General features: G+C 48.4%; 1 protein-coding gene across 1 annotated transcript in view; it reads right to left on the reverse strand.

The window, feature by feature from the left end:
* Positions 1–21,253, reverse strand: part of ASZ1 (ankyrin repeat, SAM and basic leucine zipper domain containing 1) — a 222,246-nt gene that overhangs the window by 182,252 nt on the left and 18,741 nt on the right. Inside the window, exon 2 of the mRNA XM_075342520.1 lies at positions 3,234–3,333. Coding sequence (XP_075198635.1) covers positions 3,234–3,333 — 100 coding nt within the window. The remainder of the gene's footprint in view (positions 1–3,233; positions 3,334–21,253) is intronic.

Consider the following 21,253-nt stretch of genomic DNA (forward strand, 5'->3'; position numbering starts at 1 on the left):
TCTTTACAGTTAGAGCAGTCAGACTGTGGAATACACTACCACAAGACGTAGTAATGGCAGATACTATAACAGCTTTTAAAAAAGGGCTGGATGATTTCCTCAGTACACAAAACATTGTTGGTTATAAATGACTTAGTGACTAAATGTAGAACTGGTGGAGGAAGGTTGAACTAGATGGACCTAGGTCTTTTTTCAACCTAAGTAACTATGTAACTATGACTGCACACTGCTGCCATCCATGTGCTGTGTGTGTTTTTCATGGATCCATAGACATGTATCAGCCTTTGTCATTAGTTCTGCCGGGAAAACACAGACTTGTGTGGAGCACCCACCATAGGTTAAAATGGGTACGTGCAGCATCTCTGTAGTAAGCTCATTTCTGATCTTGTATCTCCGTAGTAAGCTCGGTTCTGTTCCCGCATCTCTATAGTAAACTCGGTTCTGTTCCCACATCTCTATAGTAAGCTCGGTTCTGTTCCCGCATCTCTATAGTACGCTCGGTTCTGTTCCCGCATCTCTATAGTAAGCTCAGTTCTGTTCCCGCATCTCTATAGTAAGCTCGGTTCTGTTCCCGCATCTCTATAGTAAACTCAGTTCTGTTCCCGTATCTCTATAGTAAGCTCAGTTCTGTTCCCGCATCTCTATAGTAAGCTCGGTTCTGTTCCCGCATCTCTATAGTAAGCTCAGTTGTGTTCCCGCATCTCTATAGTAAGCTCGGTTCTGTTCCCGCATCTCTATAGTAAACTCGGTTCTGTTCCCGCATCTCTATAGTAAGCTCGGTTCTGTTCCCGCATCTCTATAGTAAGCTCGGTTCTGTTCCCGCATCTCTATAGTAAGCTCGGTTCTGTTCCCGCATCTCTATAGTAAGCTCGGTTCTGTTCCCGCATCTCTATAGTAAGCTCGGTTCTGTTCCCGCATCTCTATAGTAACCTCGGTTCTGTTCCCGCATCTCTATAGTAACCTCGGTTCTGTTCCCGCATCTCTATAGTAAGCTCGGTTCTGTTCCCGCATCTCTATAGTAAGCTCGGTTCTGTTCCCGCATCTCTATAGTAAGCTCAGTTCTGTTCCCGCATCTCTATAATAAGCTCGGTTCTGTTCCCGCATCTCTATAGTAAGCTCAGTTCTGTTCCCGCATCTCTATAGTAAGCTCGGTTCTGTTCCCGCATCTCTATAGTAACCTCAGTTCTGTTCCCGCATCTCTATAGTAACCTCAGTTCTGTTCCCGCATCTCTATAGTAAGCTCGGTTCTGTTCCCGCATCTCTATAGTAAGCTCAGTTCTGTTCCCGCATCTCTATAGTAAGCTCGGTTCTGTTCCCGCATCTCTATAGTAACCTCAGTTCTGTTCCCGCATCTCTATAGTAAGCTCGGTTCTGTTCCCGCATCTCTATAGTAAGCTCAGTTCTGTTCCCGCATCTCTATAGTAAGCTCGGTTCTATTCCCGCATCTCTATAGTAACCTCAGTTCTGTTCCCGCATCTCTATAGTAAGCTCGGTTCTGTTCCCGCATCTCTATAGTAAGCTCAGTTCTGTTCCCGCATCTCTATAATAAGCTCGGTTCTGTTCCCGCATCTCTATAGTACGCTCGGTTGTGATCCCGTATCGCTGTAGTAAGTGCAGTTCTGACATCGTATTTCTGTAGTAATCTCGGTTCTGATCTTGTATCTCTGTAGTAAGCTCAGTACAGAGGAGCAGTGTGTGGGGGGGATAATACAGAGATGTAGTGTGTGGGAGAGATCTTATAGGCTATGTGCCCACGGGGAAAGTGTCCTGCGGTTATATCCGCTGGACATTCCGCAGGTGCTCCCAGAAATCCACAGCACAACTTTGTTTCCATGCTGCGGTTTTCTTGTGGAATGTCCTGCGGATATGGTGCGGGCATTCTGCATTGAGGATACAGTACCATGGCTTGGGCACTGCATCCTCAATGCAGAACAAGTGCTGGAGTGATCGGGGCGTTCATACTTACCTCCATCACGCAGCACTACACCCTCCATCACGCAGCACTACACTCTCCGGCGGCCGTGTCTGCACTGTGCAGGAGAAGGTGGGCGGGCCAGCACTAGCTCTGGCTGTCACATCACTGGAGCTCGTGCAGGCCCGCCCACCTCCTCCTTCCTGCTCCTGGCTTCACAGCTGTCCTGTGCACGGAGGGAAAGTGACCGGGTGTCTGCTATCAAGGCAGGTAAGTATGGGACCAAGGCAGATTTCCGCAGGTAATTCCGCAGAAAGAATTGACATGCAATTACATGCGGCTGCGGGACATCCGCACCATGTTCCGCAGCTGCACGTATCCACAGCGTGGACACAGCGCTCCCCATGTCCCATAGGATAACATGGCGAGTGTCTGTGCATGCTGAAACCTGCGGATTTATCTGGAAAATCCAGAAAATGCGCAGATTTTCCGCAGATAAATCCGCAGGTTTCATCTCACGTGGACACATAGCCATACAGAAGAGCAGTGTGTGTGAGGATATTATACTCAAGGGTATTGTGTGGGGGGATATTATAGAGAAAGATAGAGTGTGTGTGTGTGTGTGTGTGTGTGTGTGTGTGTGTGTGTGTGTGTGTGTATTATATATGGGGCAGTGTGGGAGACATTATGGGGAGGGGCGACGTAGAGGGTGTATTATGGAGAGGGGCGGTTTAGAGGGTGTATTATGGAAAGGGGCAGTGTAGGGGTGTATTATTAATTTTCTGAGGGAAATACTTCATTTTCTGGAACAAGTTAAAGGGTGCTAACAATTTTGACTGTGTGTGTGCGCGCGTGAGTGCGTGCATGTGTGTAGTACACATACATACACACACACACACACACACATTTTTCCAAGAGTGGCTGTGAGGCTGTGGAAGGTTTGCAGGGTGGAGGCGGAGCTTGTGTGGAGCCTGGGCGAAGTCTCGAGGGGGCCTCAAAATTTTGCCAGTATTGGGCCCTGAAATTCCTAGTGGCGGCCCTGCGCCCCTATCATGTGATAGGGGCGTGTGAAATTATATCATACCTGGAAAGAGCCCGTACACTCTAGCATCTACCACACTGTCACTGGTCTGAGCTGTCAAAGCAGGAGTGCAAGGCTCTTCAGCAAGCAGGAAAGCAAGAGAAACCGTACGCTCCTGCAGAAGAAGCTGAAAAAACCCTTTAACTGCAATAAGGTAGCCAAGCAGTTTGATATTCAATATAAAATGGGTTTGTGATTTAGCATTATGTTTACTTCCACATGGCAGCATGTTAGTCTTACCGGAATCTAAGAGAGTCTCTACTAACTTCACATTTCCTGCTGTGAGAGCATTTTTAAGAGAATCTTCATTGCTGTCAGGGACCAGTGTTGTATTCAGCATCTGTGAATAAAATGAATAGTAAGTTACTGTAGAAGAATAATATTAAAACCCTAGACAGCCAGTGGAAGAAGTCAACAATGGTTCATCGAGCTAGTTTTCAACTGTATGCCCAATGCCACTCATGGAGGCAACAACTGGCAGGCTAAATAGTGAAGGCAAATATGTTCCCATACTCTTCTGCTACAAAGTGGTTTTCAAATATCTTACAATATTTTGTGGAGCTTTAGGCTATGTGCCCACGCTGCGGATTTTGCGCGGATTTTGCCGCGGATTTCCCGAAAATCTGCAGCAGCGGCACTTCCAAGCCATTTCAATAGCATTTTGGAAATGCTGTGTCCATGCTGCGGATTTTTCCGCTGCGGATTTGCCGCGGATTTTGATCCGGAAAAATCTGCAGCATGTCAATTGTTTGGTGCAGATTTGGTGCGGATTTTTGGTTTTGAATGGGGAAAAAAAAAAAATCTGCATCAAAATCCGCGGCAAATCCGCGGCAAATCCGCAGGTGCGGATTTGCCGCGAAAGTCGCGGATTTTCAGGCAGAAAAATCCGCAGGTACATTCTACCGTGGACACATAGCCTAAAAGGGTTCACTTGCACAAGCAGATAAACATTTAAACTAGGGGTGGGAAACCTGTGGATGCTACTTCTTCCAGCACCGGGCAGATTCCTTAGGACATGTGCCTGTATAAGGAGAGACCTGTCAGTCACTCCAGGGCAGCGTGTGGAGAGAATCGATGTGGACTAGTCTACCATGCAGCTCAGTACGCAGCAGCTATAAAAGGGAACTTGTCACTAGGATTTTTCCTTATGACCAGTTTCCAACACCGGTGAGCCCTTATGTACAGTATTCTAGAATGCTGTATATTCAGCTCTTAGAAAAATTAAGAGACCACCGCAAAATTGTCAGTTTTTCTGATTTTTCTCTTTATAGGTATATTTGAGTAAAATGTAAATTCTTTTATTCTATAAACTACTGACATGTCTCCGAATTTCCAAGCAATAAATTTTGTAGTTATTTTCTGAAAATGGTCAAAATAACAAAAAAATGCATTGCTTTCAGACCTCAAATAATGCAAAGAAAACAAGTTCATAATCATTTAGAAATAACAATACTAATGTTTTAACTCGGGAAGAGTTCAGAACTCTATTTTGTGGAATAACCATGACTTTTAATCACAGCTTTCATGCATCTTGGCATGCTTTCCTCCAGTCTTTCACACTGCTTTTGGGTGACCCTATACCACTCTTGGTGGAAAAATTTAAGCAGTTCTTTGTTTGATGGCTTGTGACTATCCATCTTCCTCTTTACTACATTCCAGAGGTTTGCAACGGGGTTCAGGTCTGGAGATTGGGCTAACCATGAAAGGGTTTTGATGTGGTGGTCCTTCATAAACACATTGATTGACCCCTAGCTGTGTGGCATGGTGCATTGTCCTGCTGGAAAAAACAGAGTTGGGGAACATTGCCTGAGCAGAAGGAAGCAACTGTTTTTCCAGGATAACCTTGTATGCGGCTTGATTCATACGTCCTTCGCAAAGGTTAAGGCTGCTTTCACACTACGTTTTTTTAACATGCGTCCTGAACGTTTTTTAACGCAAAAACGGATCCAGTGCATATGCGTTTTCATTTCAATGCATTTGCAATGGACTCGCATCAACATGCGTTCACATGCGTTTGCGTGCGTTATAGTAAGGATCCAGCGACTTGCAGTTTTTTAACATTTTTCAAAAACGCTACTTTTAGCGTTTTTGAGCTGCATCCAAATACTGCAAAATGCTGGATCCTGACTATACTGCACGCAAACGCATGTGAACGCTGGCATGCTGATAGACAGGATCCTGCTTGCTCTACTGAGCATGCCCAGAAATCAGCCTCGGGTGATCAGTCTCTCTCTCCCCCTCCCTCTCCTCTCTAAAAACGTAGTGTGAAAGCAGCCTTAGCTGCCCAATTTCTAGAGTAAGGTAATCTTCTCGGAGGAGTCTAATATTCAGCTTTGCCCAACACCTGGTCGTCTAATGGTTAGATGGAGACCTGGAGAGGCGTACAAGCCACAGTGTCTTGCACCCACTGTGAAATTTGGTGGAGGATCGGTGATGATCTGGGGATCCTTCAGCAAGGCTGGAATTGGGCAGATTAAACATAGGCATGCAGATTTGGGCCACAAACTGCGCCAAATCTGCACCAAATCTGCCACATAAAATGCACCATGCGCGCAAGGCCTAAATGTTAGGAGCCTCCAAAGTGACTCATAATAGGAACCACACCTCACCTCATCCATGTGTTCATGAATATGCATTTTCCAGTTAGGCCACGTTCACACTGACTATTTGGTGATTTTTTTTTTTACCTCAGTATTTGTAATCCAAAACCAGGCGTGGAACAAATCAGAGGAAAAGTATAATGGAAACACGTGTACCACTTTTGTATTTTTTACCCATTCCTGGTTTTGTCTTAGGCCGGTTTCACATTTGCGTTGTTTCGACGCAAACGGACTCCGTCACTAATGTAGTACAGTTCACTTATTTACAGTGTAAGCGCGACATTATGTGGACACATGTGGGTAGTGTAACCTCCCACTCCTGTCTTAAAGATTTCTCACGAGCTGCGCCTATGCTCTGGAACACACTACCAAGAACAATCCGATTAATTACCAACATTCACACCTTTAAGCGGGCCCCAAGACACATTTGTTTAGACTAGCCTATCACCTCACATCCCTCATCTAACCTAGTCCCATTCTGCCCTTCATAAAATTTACTTCCAATTCCTGTCCCCTGTATCTTCTGATTCCATTCCTCTTCATGTATTTTTTACACACCTGTACTTATATAAATTCTGGCTGGCGAACAGTCCACGCAGCTGGTTTTGGATCCCCTATTAAATCGATGGTTGGACCATATATGACAAGCTTTTCTCCCCCATTCACCTTTTGTTCCTCCCCTATTCCCTACCTCTTGGTATCTGAATTTTGTTATTTTGTAATGTCTCATATTGTCTGTACATGTCCCCTCTGAATTGTAAAGTGCTTCGGAATATGTTGGCGCTATAGAAATAAAATTATTATTATTATTATTATCTTCAGATACTCAACATGTGCACGTATACATTTTCACACGTTGCTTTTTCGCTGCAGCAAAACCTGCTCTCTTGGCAGTTAAGCAGTTTCCAAAAAGCAGGTTTTCCTGAATCATTTCTCTACAGTACATGTTTAACCCCATAGCGACGGCCTAACGTCTCAAGACGTCGGAAAAACAGGGTACTTATTCTGTTCCGACGTCTTGAGACGTCAGGCCGGAAAAAGCTTGTAGCGCCCCCCAGTGACGAAAAATCTCGGGGGTTTCAGCTACCGGAGGTAGCTGAGACCCCCAAGATTATGAATCGGGGTGTTTTTTTTGGACCCCGTTAATGCGACAACATTAAAAAAAAATAAATGGCCGGTAAAATTGATTTATTTCTCATCTGACGTGATCAAACATGTCAGATGAGAAATAAATATAATCCTCTAGTGCCCCCAAAGCCCCCGGTACCGGAGAGTCCCCCCACCACCCCTACCCCCCCTCCGGAAAATCCAAGATGGCGCCGACGCGCGCTGAAAACTGCCGCCGGCGCCGGCTCTGTATTCATTTCCCTCCGATCTGAAATGATCAAACATTTCAGATCGGAGGGAAATGTCCTCCCCCTGACCCCTCCTCCGGTACACCGGAGATCTCTGGTCCCCGGAGCCCCCTCCGGTCTCCAGAGCCGCCTCCCCCCTCCCCCCTCCCCCCTCCTCCCTCCGGAGCGTGGAAAATGGCGGCCGCATTCATCCTACTCTTTCTGCCGCATGTGACACGTCACATGCGGCAGAAAGTTGTCCCCAGGTCCCCCCGTCACCCTCCGTCACCCCCCCCCCAGCCCCCGGTCATACGTTACCTGTCTGCTGGTGCTCCGGCCCCGCGATCACGCCGCCTCCCTCTCTTGAATGCTGGAGTGGCGGCGCATGCGCAGACAGCGGCTGTCAGCTGGATCCCTGCAAGCAGGGATCCTGCTGACGTCGCTGATGCACAGGCTCCACTGTGGACCGGGGGAGGGTGAGTGCAGTGATCGGCAGCCACACTCCTCACATGGAGAGGCTGCTGTTCCAGAAAATGGGGGGTACGTTCTGTGAGCGTGCCCCTCATATTCTGGAATGAGGTTACTGCAGGTCACTCTGCCCTAGGTTGGACCGGGGCAGTGTGAGTGCAGTATTCTCAGATTACTGCACCCACACTGCTCATGGAGAGCTTGCTCTTCCAGAAAATGGGGGATACGTTCCCTGAACGTGCCCCCCATATTCTAGAAGATCCAGAGACGGCGTGGGACCTCAAAAATGGATTACAGCGACCGAAATTTATTTATTTACAATAAATTGGTAAAAGAGGAATGTTTCGGGGAGTTTTTTTTCAAATAAATTTTTTTTTTGTCTTTATTTTTTTCTATTTCTTGACTGGGTTAGTGATGTCGGGTATCTGTTCAGATGCCGTGACATCACTAACCCCAGGGCTTGATGCCAGGTGACATTACAGCTGGTATCAACCCCATATATTACCCCGTCTGCCACCGCACCAGGGCGCGGGATGAGCTGGAGCGAAGCGCCAGGATTGGCGCATCTAATGGATGTGCCACTTCTGGGGCGGCTGCGGCCTGCTATTTTTAGGCTGGGAAGAGTCCAATAACCATGGCTCTTCCCACCCTGAGAATACCAGACCCCAGCTGTCTGCTTCACCTTGGCTGGTGATCTAATTTGGGGGGACCCCACGTTTTTTTTTTTTTTTAAAAACGCCTGGGGAGCCCTCCAAATTGATCACCAGCCAAGGTGAAGCTGTCAGCTGTGGTTTGCAGGCTACAGCTGTCTGCTTTACCCTAGCTGGCTATCAAAAATAGGGGGGACCCCACGTCGTTTATTTTAATTAATTTTTTGGGGGGCTAAATACAAGGCTAGGCACCCTTTAGTGCCACATGAAAGGCACTAAAGGGCGCCAGCTTAGAATATGCAGGGGGTGGGACGTTATATTTGTTTGACATCTATCCATTCATCCATTGTAGCATTTTAGGCTGTGCGCCCACAATCGGGATTTGCAGCGTTTTGGGCGCAGAGTGTTTTCCCTGCGTCCATAACGCTGCATTGTGCAGTAGAAGCACAGTGGAAGGATTTTTAGAAATCCCATGCCCAATGTGCTTGCCCAATGTACTTCTCTTCTACGCAGCATAAACCGACCTGTGGCGCAGCTTCCCGAGCCTCAGCATGTCAATTTATGCTGCGGAGATGAGTGTTCTCTGCAGGTAGCATAGAGCTCCACAGCGGCCTGAACCCAAATCGTGGGCATGGGCAGCTGCGTTCTCCCGTGGACAACACTCACATCTCTGCAGGAGGCTGACACTGTGTACTAGACGCCGTGTCGCTGGATCATGGCCACATAGCCTAAAAGTGAGACATTTGTTGCTACAGCAACATTTTTGTGAAGTACCTGTGGATTCAAAATGCTTACTATACTCCTGAATAAAATCCAGTTTCCAAAATGGAGTCACTTGTGGGGGGTTTCGAATGTATAGGTACCCAAGGGGCCCTGCAAATGTGACATGGTGCCCGCAATTTATCTCAACTTTTCCAGAATTCAAATGGTGCTCCTTCCATTCCAAGCCCTCCCATTTATCCAAACAGAGGTTTTTGGCCACATGTGGGGTATCCCTGTGCTCATAAGACATTGGATAACAACCTGTTGGGTCCACGGTTTGTTGTTGTCTCTTGAAAAAGTGAGAAATTTGATGCTGAAGCAACATTTTTGTGAAAAAAATGAAAATTTTCAATATGGCAACCTAAGCTTATCAAAATCTGTGAAGTATTCGTGGATTCAAACTGCTCACTATACACCTAGATAAAAGCCTTGAGGTGTCTTGTTTCCAGAATGGAGTCACTTGTGGGGGACAGCCACTGTTTAGGCACCTCAGGGGCTCTCCAAATGCAACCTGGCGTCCGCTATTGATTCCAGCCAATTTTGCAGTCAAATGGCACTCCTTCCCTTCCGAGCCCTGCTGTGCACCCAAACAGTTGATTTCCACCAAATATAAGGTATCGCCAAACTCAGGAGAAATTGCACAATAAATGTTATGCTGAATATTTTCCTTTTACTCTTGTAAAAAAAAAAAGCTACCTGGTTGAAATAACAATTTTGTGGTAAAATTTTATTTTTTTTTTTTCATGGCTCAACGTTATAAAATTCTGTGAAGCACCTGGGGGTTCAGGGTACTCACCAAACATCTAGATAAATTCCTTGAGGGGCCTAGTTTCCAAAATGGGGTCACTTGTGCGGGGTTTCTGCTGTTTAGGTACCTTAGGGGTCCTCCAAATGTGACATGGTGCCCGCAATCTTTTTCAGCCAAATTTCCTTTCCAAAATTCAAATATTGCCCCTTTCGTTCCAAGCCCTCCCATTTGTCCAAACAAAGGTTTCAGACCACATGTGAGGTATCACCGCGCTCATAAAAAAGTGGTTAACAAACCTTGAGGTCAAATTTTTGGAATTACCTCTTGAAAAAGTGAGAAAATTGATGCTAAAGCAACATTTTTGAGAAAATTATTAAAATTTTCAATATGACAACGTAACGTTAACAAAATCTGTGAAGTACCTGTGGATCTAAAATGCTCACTATACCCCTAGATAGAATCCTTGAGGGGTCTAGTTTCCAAAATGGTGTCACTTGTGAGGGATTTCTTCTGTTTAGGTACCTTAGCGGACCTGTAAATGCAACATGGTGCCCGCAATCTATTTCAGCCAAATTTGCTTTCCAAAATTCAAATATTGCTCCTTCTGTTCCGAGCCCTCCCATTTGTCCAAACAGAGGTTTCTGATCACATGTGGGGTATTGGCGCGTTCATAAGAAAGTGGGGAACAAGTTTTGGGGTCCATTTTGTTGTGTTATTTCTTTTAAAAGTGAATAAATTTGGGTTAGAGCAACATTTTTAGGTAAAATTTAATTTTTGCTTTTTTTTCATTCCACATTGCTTTTGTTCATGTGAAGCACCTGAAGGGTTAATAAACTTCTTGAACGTGGTTTTGAGTACTTTGGGGGGTGCAGTTTTTAGAATGGTGTCACTTTTGGGTATTTTCTATCATCTAGGCCTCTCAAAGTCACTTCAAATGTGATGTGGTCCCTAAAAAAATGGTTTTGTAAATTTTGATGTAAAAATGAGAAATCGCTGATAAACTTTGAACCCCTCTAACTTCCTAACAAAAAAAAATTTTGTTTCCAAAATTGTGCTGATGTAAAGTAGATAAGTGGGAAATGTTATTTATTAACTATTTTGTGTCACAGAAATCTCTGGTTTAACGGTATAAAAATTCAAAAGTTGAAAATTGCAAAATTTTCAAAATTTTTGCCAATATTCAATTTTTTTCATAAATAAACGCAAAAAATATTGTCCTAAATTTGGTACTAACACGAAGTCCAATATGTGACGAAAAAACAATCTCAGAATCACCGGGATCCGTTGAAGCGTTCTAGAGTTATAACCTCATAAAGTGACACTGGTCAGAATTGCAAAATTTGGTCTGGTCATTAAGGTGAAAATTAGCTCCGTCACTAAGGGGTTAAATAAAGTTTGTTTTGTTCACCAAAAATGCAGCAAAGAACACATCTGTGTTTTTGCACTCATTGCTTTCAATAGTGAAAAAAGCTACAAAAACGCTGATAGAATTGACATGCTGCTTATTTCAAAAACAGCAATTTTCCATTTCACACAAGAAAAAAACATGCAAAAATGCAACGTGTGAATATAGCCTTATACTAGTTCCATGGACAGAGAAATCTGTTTTCTTCTGAGTTATGCCACATAAGGGCAGATTCAGTGTTTCATAGGCACGAACACATGAACCCTTACACAGGCCACAGGACACATTAGTGGCTTCCTAAGTGTATAGAAAGAAGGGAATTTTGTTTACTTACCGTAAATTCCTTTTCTTCTAGCTCCAATTGGGAGACCCAGACAATTGGGTGTATAGCTACTGCCTCCGGAGGCCACACAAAGCACTACACTTAAAAGTGTAAGGCCCCTCCCCTTCTGCCTATACACCCCCCGTGGGATCACGGGCTCCTCAGTTTTAGTGCAAAAGCAAGAAGGAGGAAAGCCAATAACTGGTTTAAAAACAAATTCAATCCGAAGAAACATCGGAGAACTGAAACCATTCAACATGAACAACATGTGTACCCGAAAAAACAAAAATCTTTAAGAAAACAGGGCGGGCGCTGGGTCTCCCAATTGGAGCTAGAAGAAAAGGAATTTACGGTAAGTAAACAAAATTCCCTTCTTCTTTGTCGCTCCTAATTGGGAGACCCAGACAATTGGGACGTCCAAAAGCAGTCCCTGGGTGGGTAAAATAACCCTCGTGACAGGACCGTAAAACAGCCCTTTCCTACAGGTGGGCAACCGCCGCCTGAAGGACTTGTCTACCTAGGCTGGCGTCCGCCGAAGCGTAGGTATGCACCTGATAATGCTTGGTAAAAGTGTGCAGACTCGACCAGGTAGCCGCCTGGCACACCTGCTGAGCCGTAGCCTGGTGCCGTAATGCCCAGGACGCACCCACGGCTCTGGTAGAATGGGCCTTCAGCCCTGAGGGAACCGGAAGCCCAGCAGAACGGTAGGCTTCAAGAATTGGTTCCTTGATCCACCGAGCCAAGGTGGATTTGGAAGCTTGCGACCTTTTACGCTGACCAGCGACAAGGACAAAGAGTGCATCCGATCGGCGCAGGGGCGCCGTGCGGGAAATGTAGATTCTGAGTGCTCTCACTAGATCCAACAAATGCAAATCCTTTTCACATTGATGAACTGGATGAGGACACAAAGAAGGTAAGGAGATATCCTGATTGAGATGAAAGGGGGATACCACCTTAGGGAGAAACTCCGGAATCGGGCGCAGAACCACCTTGTCCTGGTGAATCACCAGGAAGGGAGATTTGCATGACAGCGCTGCTAGCTCGGACACTCTCCGAAGAGAGGTGACCGCTACAAGAAAAGTCACTTTCTGTGAAAGGCGAGAAAGGGAAACATCCCTCATAGGCTCGAAAGGCGGCTTCTGGAGAGCAATTAGAACCCTGTTCAGATCCCAGGGCTCTAACGGCCGCTTGTAAGGAGGGACGATATGACAAACCCCTTGCAGGAACGTGCGTACCTGAGGAAGTCGTGCTAGGCGCTTCTGAAAAAATACAGATAGCGCTGAGACTTGTCCTTTAAGGGAGCCTAGCGACAAACCTTTTTCCAAACCGGATTGTAGGAAGGAAAGAAAAGTAGGCAATGCAAATGGCCAGGGAGAAAATCCCTGAGCAGAACACCAAGATAAGAATATCTTCCACGTCCTGTGGTAGATCTTGGCGGAGGTTGGTTTTCTAGCCTGTCTCATGGTGGCAATGACCTCTTGAGATAACCCTGAATACGCTAGGATCCAGGACTCAATGGCCACACAGTCAGGTTCAGGGCCGCAGAATTCCGATGGAAAAACGGCCCTTGAGACAGCAAGTCTGGTCGGTCTGGTAGCGCCCACGGTTGGCCTACCGTGAGGTGCCACAGATCCGGGTACCACGACCTCCTCGGCCAGTCTGGAGCGACGAGGATGGCGCGGCGGCAGTCGGACCTGATCTTGCGCAGCACTCTGGGCAACAGTGCCAGAGGTGGGAACACATAAGGTAGCCGGAACTGCGACCAATCCTGAACTAAGGCGTCCGCCGCCAGAGCTCTGAGATCGTGAGACCGCGCCATGAAAGCTGGGACCTTGTTGTTGTGCCGGGACGCCATTAGGTCGACGTCCGGCATCCCCCAGCGGCGACAGATCTCCTGAAACACGTCCGGGTGAAGAGACCATTCCCCTGCGTCCATACCCTGGCGACTGAGAAAATCTGCTTCCCAGTTGTCCACGCCTGGGATGTGAACTGCGGAAATGGTGGATGCCGTGTCTTCCACCCACGTCAGAATCCGCCGGACTTCCTGGAAGGCTTGCCGACTGCGTGTTCCTCCTTGGTGGTTGATGTATGCCACCGCTGTGGAGTTGTCCGACTAAATTCGGATCTGCTTGCCTTCCAGCCACTGCTGGAAGGCTTGTAGGGCAAGATACACTGCTCTGATTTCCAGAACATTGATCTGAAGGGTGGACTCTTGCTGAGTCCACGTACCCTGAGCCCTGTGGTGGAGAAAAACCGCTCCCCACCCTGACAGACTCGCGTCCGTCGTGACCACCGCCCAGGATGGGGGTAGGAAGGACTTTCCCTTTGACAATGAGGTGGGAAGAAGCCACCACTGAAGAGATTCCTTGGCCGCCTGAGAAAGGGAGACGTTCCTGTCGAGGGACGTCGACTTCCCGTCCTATTGGCAGAGAATGTCCCATTGTAGTGGACGCAGATGAAACTGCGCGAAAGGGACTGCCTCCATTGCTGCTACCATCTTCCCTAGGAAGTGCATGAGGCGTCTCAAGGGGTGTGACTGGTCTTGAAGGAGAGATCGCACCCCTGTCTGTAGTGAACGCTGTTTGTCCAGCGGAAGCTTCACTATCGCTGAGAGAGTATGAAACTCCATGCCAAGATATGTTAGCGATTGGGTCGGGGTCAGATTTGACTTGGAAAAGTTGATGATCCACCCGAAACTCTGGAGAGTCTCCAGCGCAACGTTCAGGCTGTGTTGGCATGCCTCTTGAGAGGGAGCCTTGACAAGCAGATCGTCTAAGTAAGGGATCACAGAGTGTCCCTGAGAGTGCAGGACTGCTACTACTGCTGCCATGACCTTGGTGAAGGCCCGTGGGGCTGTCGCCAGACCGAAAGGCAGAGCTACGAACTGAAGGTGTTCGTCTCCTATCACGAAGCGTAGAAAACGCTGATGCTCTGGAGCAAATCGGCACGTGGAGATAAGCATCCTTGATGTCTATTGATGCTAGGAAATCTCCTTGAGACATTGCGGCGATGACGGAGCGGAGGGATTCCATCCGGAACCGTCTGGTTTTCACGTACTTGTTGAGAAGTTTTAGGTCCAGAACGGGACGGAAAGATCCGTCCTTTTTTGGTACCACAAACAAATTGGAGTAAAAACCGTGACCTTGCTCCTGAAGAGGAACCGGGATCACCACTCCTTCTGCCTTTAGAGTGCACACCGCTTGCAGAAGAGCATCGGCTCGGTCGGGAGGCGGAGACGTTCTGAAGAATCGAGTTGGAGGACGAGAACTGAACTCTATCCTGTACCCGTGGGACAGAATGTCTCTCACCCAACGGTCTTGGACCTGTGGCAGCCAAACGTCGCCAAAGCGGGAGAGCCTGCCACCGACCGAGGATGCGGAGAGAGGAGGCCGAAAGTCATGAGGAAGCCGCCTTGGTAGCGGGTCTTCCGGCTGTCTTTTTTGGGCGTGACTGAGCCCGCCAAGAATCTGAGTTCCTCTGATCCTTTTGGAGTCCTTTTGGACGAGGAGAATTGGGACCTGCCCGAGCCTCGAAAGGACCGAATCCCCGACTGTCCCCTCCTCTGTTGGGGTTTGGTTTGTCTGGGCTGAGGTAAGGATGAATCCTTACCCTTGGATTGCTTAATGATTTCATCCAAACGCTCACCAAACAGTCGATCACCAGAAAATGGCAGACTGGTTAAGCACTTTTTGGACGCAGAATCTGCCTTCCATTCCCTTAACCATAAGGCTCTGCGTAGAACCACGGAGTTGGCGGACGCCACTGCCGTACGGCTCGTAGAGTCCAGAACAGCATTAATCGCGTAAGACGCAAATGCAGACATTTGAGAGGTTAAGGATGCCACCTGCGGAACAGATGTCCGTGTGACCGTGTCAATCTGTGTAAGACCAGCTGAAATAGCCTGGAGTGCCCATACGGCTGCGAATGCTGGAGCAAACGACGCGCCGATAGCTTCATAGATGGATTTCAACCAGAGCTCCATCTGTCTGTCAGTGGCATCTTTAAGTGCAGCCCCATCCTCCACTGCAACTATGGATCTAGCCGCAAGCCTGGAGATAGGGGGATCCACCTTGGGACACTGGGTCCAGCCTTTGACCACGTCAGGGGGAAAGGGATAACGTGTATCCTTAAGCCGTTTGGAGAAACGCTTATCTGGATAAGCGTGGTGTTTCTGGACTGCCTCTCTAAAGTCAGAATGGTCCAGAAAAGTACTTAATTTACGCTTGGGATACCTGAAATGGAATTTCTCCTGCTGTGAAGCTGACTCCTCCACCGGAGGAGCTGGGGGAGAAATATCCAACATTCTATTGATGGACGCTATAAGATCATTCACTATGGCGTCACCATCAGGTGTATCCAAATTGAGAGCGGTCTCAGGATCAGAATCCTGATCAGCTACCTCCGCCTCATCACACAGAGTCCTCCTGCTGGGACCCTGACCAGTGTGATGAAGTCGAGGGCCGCTCATAGTGAGCCCGCTTAGGCTGTCTGGGACTGTCGTCCGTGTCCGAGCCATCACCCTGGGATGCATGGGACACCCCCGGAGCTCGGAGCTGTTCCAACTGAGGGGGACCAGGGAGCAATGAGTCAACAGTGCCCCTGGTCTGAGTTACTGGTCTAGACTGCAAAGTTTCTAGAATCTTAGTCATAGTCACAGACAATCTATCAGCAAAAACTGCAAAGTCTGTCCCCGTCACCTGGACAGTATTCACAGGTGGTTCTCCCTGGGTCACCTCTAGCAGAGGCCCCGGCCGAGCAGTGCACACAGTGGGGGTCAGTGGAACCTGCCGGTAGAGTAGCCTCACATGCGGTGCAAGCAGCATAGAAAGCCTGTGCCTTGGCACCCTTGTTTTTTGCGGATGACATGCTGTTGTCTCCTCTGAGCAATCTTGGAGGGTATATAGCCAAGAATCACCAGCGACCGTACAGTGCAAATGTATAGCATGCAAGCATAAAAATACAAATGTACACTTCGGCACTAGAGGGGTCAGCACCAGAGGTGCCGCTTACCGCCCGCTCAAACGCGGGTGTGTGGTCGCCAGAATCCCGTGTCTGGGTCTCCCAGAACTTGTCTCCCCTCTCCAGCTCAGACTGCATACAGGAATGGCTGCCGGCGTTCTGTGAAGAGGGGCGGACCGTGGGCGTGCCTCAGACAAAGTGCGGGAAACTGGCGTCCCACTCTGCCCAGTGTGAGGGCTGGAGTATGTAAAGTAGACTCCAGCCCTCTGCGCTGACATTCTGTACAGCGTCCCGCCCTTCCCCTGACTGGCAGGCCTGGGGGCGGGAACGAAACGAAACTAGGCCGCAAAAGCCGGGGACTCGATTAATAAGCGCGGCCGTCATACATGCACGGCCAGCGCGGAAGTCCCCGGCGCACCACAAGTCCCAGCCGCGCCGCAGCAAACTGACAGCAGCGGCCGGCGCGGCAGTTCGCAATACATAGACTCACTCAGCAGAGCTGTAGTGAGTAGTGGCACAAGCGCGCGGCGCTGTTGTCCCCGGCGCACTAACACACTCAGCAATGCTGCAGTGTGTCTGCGTCTGTATGGGGACACAGAGTACCTTGATGTAGCAGGGTCCTGTCCCTGACGATACTCAGCTCCATATCCAGCAGCCAGGGGCTGTGGATGGAGCACGGTCTCAGTGCCTGGAGACCGGTAAAATCCCACTTCACCCAGAGCCCTAAGGGGGATGGGGAAGGATGCAGCATGTGGGCTCCAGCCTCCGTACCCGCAATGGGTACCTCAACCTTAACAAACACCGCCGACAAAAGTGGGGTGAGAAGGGAGCATGCTGGGGGCCCTAGTATGGGCCCTCTTTTCTTCCATCCGACATAGTCAGCAGCTGCTGCTGACTAAATAGTGGAGCTATGCGTGGATGTCTGACCTCCTTCGCACAAAGCATGAAAACTGAGGAGCCCGTGATCCCACGGGGGGTGTATAGGCAGAAGGGGAGGGGCCTTACACTTTTAAGTGTAGTGCTTTGTGTGGCCTCCGGAGGCAGTAGCTATACACCCAATTGTCTGGGTCTCCCAATTAGGAGCGACAAAGATAACGAGGCTACATGTGGACCACACCGAAGCCGCCTGGAATTGTAGCATCCATTAGACGCGACAGTCTCGGGACGCATCCAGAATTGCCCTGGTGCGGAGGCAATCTGGTTAATAAGGAGTTAATGGCAGCCCATACCTGCCACTAAGTCCTAGGTTAATCATGGCAGGCGTCTGAGACACCCCCAATGATTAACCTGTAAGTGAAAGTAAATAAACACATACATCCGAAAAATATCCTTTATTTGAAATAAAAAAGAAAAAAAAAACTACTATTAAAATCCCCAAATGCCCCTCCAGGTCCGGCGTAATCCACACGAGGTCCCACGACGCATCAAGCTCTGCTACATGAAGATGAGAGGAGCGACTGTAGAACACCGCCGCTCCTGTGAGCTCCATGCAGCAACTGAAGTGAGTCGCACTGTCAGTGGTGACGTCACTCAGGTAGTGCCTGCATGTGTTGTGTGCGGTGATGATGGGGACGGTAGTGCCTGCCTGTGTGCGGTGATGATGGGTGCGGTAGTACCGGGGTGTGTGCGGGCGGTGATGATGGGGGTGGTAGTGCCTGCGTGTGTGCGGTGACGATGGGTGCGGTAGTGCCTGCGTGTGTGCGGTGATGATGGGGGTGGTAGTGCCTGCGTGTGTGCGGTGATGATGGGGGTGGTAGTGCCTGCGTGTGTGCGGTGATGATGGGGGTGGTAATGCCTGCGTGTGTGCGGTGATGATGGGGGTGGTAGTGTGTGCGGTGATGATGGGGGTGGTAGTGCCTGCGTGTGTGCAGTGATGATGGGTGCGGTAGTGCCTGCGTGTGTGCGGTGATGATGGGTGCGGTAGTGCCGGTGTGTGCGGTGACGATGGGTGCGGTAGTCTCTCTGTCAGTCTGTTTCAGTTCCCTTCACTCCCGATCACATGACTCCAATACCCGCCCACGATTTCAAGTGACAGGATCCTGTAAAATAACACATGCGTTTGTATGCATTTCTCTTTGGAAAAACAGGATCCGCTTTTGCAGCAAAAAAAAAAAAAAAACGTTCAGGACGCATGTTAAAAAAAAATGTAGTGTGAAAGACAGTAGCCTAATGCTGCTGATCATGCAGAGCGCCCTCTGCACCTCAGCCACCAGCTGCCATAGCACAACAGAAGGCCTTGTTCCCTATACTAGAATCATGCCATCATTTAGGCGTCTGAATCCAGTGGCTGTTCTTTTGAGTAGGTCCTTAATCCTGCAACGACTGTCTGCCAATGGGATCAATGACACAATCACAAGTAAATGTCGACTTGTGTGTTTCAGTAGGAGGTCTGGGGACTCTCATGCAGAACACATACATAGTTACTGTAAACTTGAGTGATGCAGTGTTGAAGTGACTGCACCCTGGCATGTATGGTCATCTTATCTGGTGCCCTTTAATGGCTTCTTGCTAATATCGGCAGTTTGTTCAACCTGCATCCAAGGTGGTCACCATGGCAACGTGGAGTGCAGTGATAAGTTTGGACCATGGCTCCATGTCTTTCCTGTGCTGTAGATGGGTGGTTTAAACCACAAGCCACGGTGGTAAGCCTTGTTGGAAGCAGGAGAAACTGAACGCTACTCAGTCACTCATAGCTGAAGCATGGGTAACTGTGGATGCACTGGCTGCAGGGGATGAGCCTGCGGATGCAACACAGATAATTCATTCTGTACCTTCAATGGAAGTGAACGGAGTTAGAGAGACTACACACTATACTAAACTACCAAAAATAACAATTTCCTTCACAGATTTGGATTTTTTTTTCAGTAGGTTTTATATGTTATAGCAGATCTGCATGAAGTGCCATCTGCAAGCTTCATCCAGCCCTTTAGCTGTCGCTGAACAGGACAGAAAAATAAAAAAGTGCTGAGAAATAGTGGCGTACTGCCTGTGAGATGAGGAAGCCTGGTGCCAACCGGCATCGTGATCATCCTCCCTGGCATCTCAGTTTCAACAGTGGGGGAATAATCAGCCTTTGACTCCCTATCCTGTTATTTGGCATGTGTGTCTGAGTCTCGACATAGCAGGCGCAATGACAACACTACATGGAGCCTCAGACCATACACGGGCCAGAACCGTGCATAAGGGGAGCCAGGCAAATCAAGTATGACCGATTTATTTTGACGCTATGGCGCCAGAATTCCCTGACTGGAGTAAGACTTGTGGCGAGGCGTACAGATACACACTCTACTTTTTAGATGCGCCAGATTCATTAAAAGGGAAGGTGTCACATTTTTTAATTGTATTAATAATAGTGATTATGGAATCAATTATTTTTAATACCAAATTAAATTAATTGTTTATTTAGCTTTTATTTCATTCTATTTTTACTGAAACACTGGGGGCTGCCATCTTGGAGTAACGACAAATATGGCAGCTCCCAGTGCATTGCGTCTGATAGTCGGACTCCGACCCTATTCTCTAACACTGAGAGCTCCCTGCTGTTAGTTGGACACGCCCCCTGGGCTCTCCAGATCACAGCTCTGGGAGGAGACTGCCGCCATCTTTGTGGATCTCACAGAGTATTCTTCCTGTCACCTGCTCAGGATGGGGTGAGTACTGGTGCTGGGCAGCAATGATTGCTCCCGCCGTTCCGCTCTCCACCGCTGCTCCCCCACTCCACCGCTCACCCCCGCCGCTCACATCAGGCCTCTGCTCCTAGCAGCTCTTTACTACTGTGATGTGATCACTGACTGGAAGAACAGGCACCAGGCTGACCGGACAGGCTGCCGGGGGCGCAGGACTGAGGTGAGTGCATGCAGCTGGGAGTGGTGATCGCGGCGTGACATCTGTAGTGCAGTGCTGTTAAGGTTGCAGATCACCCCTCCTCGCAGCATGTCACCTTGGACCTCAGATCCTGGCCGGCAGCTACTCTCGCCAGCATAGTGTCTCGGCAGTTCCTTCTCTTAGCGCTCAGAGCACAGTATATGGGGGCAGATTATTTGGGGCATAGAATATAGTGGGGCACAGTATAAAGGGATCACAGAAATATATGGGCACAGTATATGGGGGCACAAGAATATTGGGGCACAGTAATATGGTGGCAGAGTATATGACGCATAGTATACAGTGGGGCACTATGCCAGCCATCCATGGTGACACTTTAGACAAATTAGGATCCCTTTGCATGCCCCAACAAAATGGCTCCGCACGGTGATCCTAAACTTTATCTTCTTTTACCCTTTTGGAAACACCCAGATTGGGAGGGGGAGCTGTGACATCACACACAGGAGAGCAGATTCCACCCACTTTTACTGCAGATGTAATGTGAGCTAGTTCTACAGTAGGATTTCAGCAGCTGCGGAAAACATCAAACTTTAAAAAAAAAAAAATATATATATATATATCACACACACAGTGTGTTAACCTTGGTTAACGAGAACAATCTGTTCTGGGACTGTGCTTGTTAACCAAGTTACTCGTTCAGCAAAGCAAGATTTCCCAAAGGAAATCATTGCAATGCAGACAATTCGTTCCACAACTTGTTAAATGTCCCATCCTGGTGCCCTATTGTGCCATTACACACACGTACAAACACACACAAACACGCACACGCACGCACACATTATGCTCACCTTACCTTCCATCGCCGGTCTCCTGGGACTTGCTGTTCGCTAATACGGGCTGTGTATCAGGTTACCTTCACGACGAGGTACACATATTATGCTCACCTTACCTTCCATCGCCGGCCTCCTGGGTCTTGTAGTTCGCTGCAAGGATTCCTGCCCTGTCGCGATGTACCGGCGGACTACAAGAACCATGAGGCCGTCGATGGAACGGAAGGTAAGGTGAGCATAATACTGTATGTGTGTGTTTGTTTGTGTGTGTGTGTGCGCGTGTGTGTGTTTTGTGCGTGCTTGTGTGTGTTTGTGTGGACTGCAAGAGCGGATCAGAGCGCGGTGGATGTATGGAAC

This window comes from Anomaloglossus baeobatrachus, chromosome 4 (assembly GCF_048569485.1).
Source record: "Anomaloglossus baeobatrachus isolate aAnoBae1 chromosome 4, aAnoBae1.hap1, whole genome shotgun sequence".
NCBI classification, from domain to species: Eukaryota; Metazoa; Chordata; class Amphibia; order Anura; family Aromobatidae; genus Anomaloglossus; species Anomaloglossus baeobatrachus.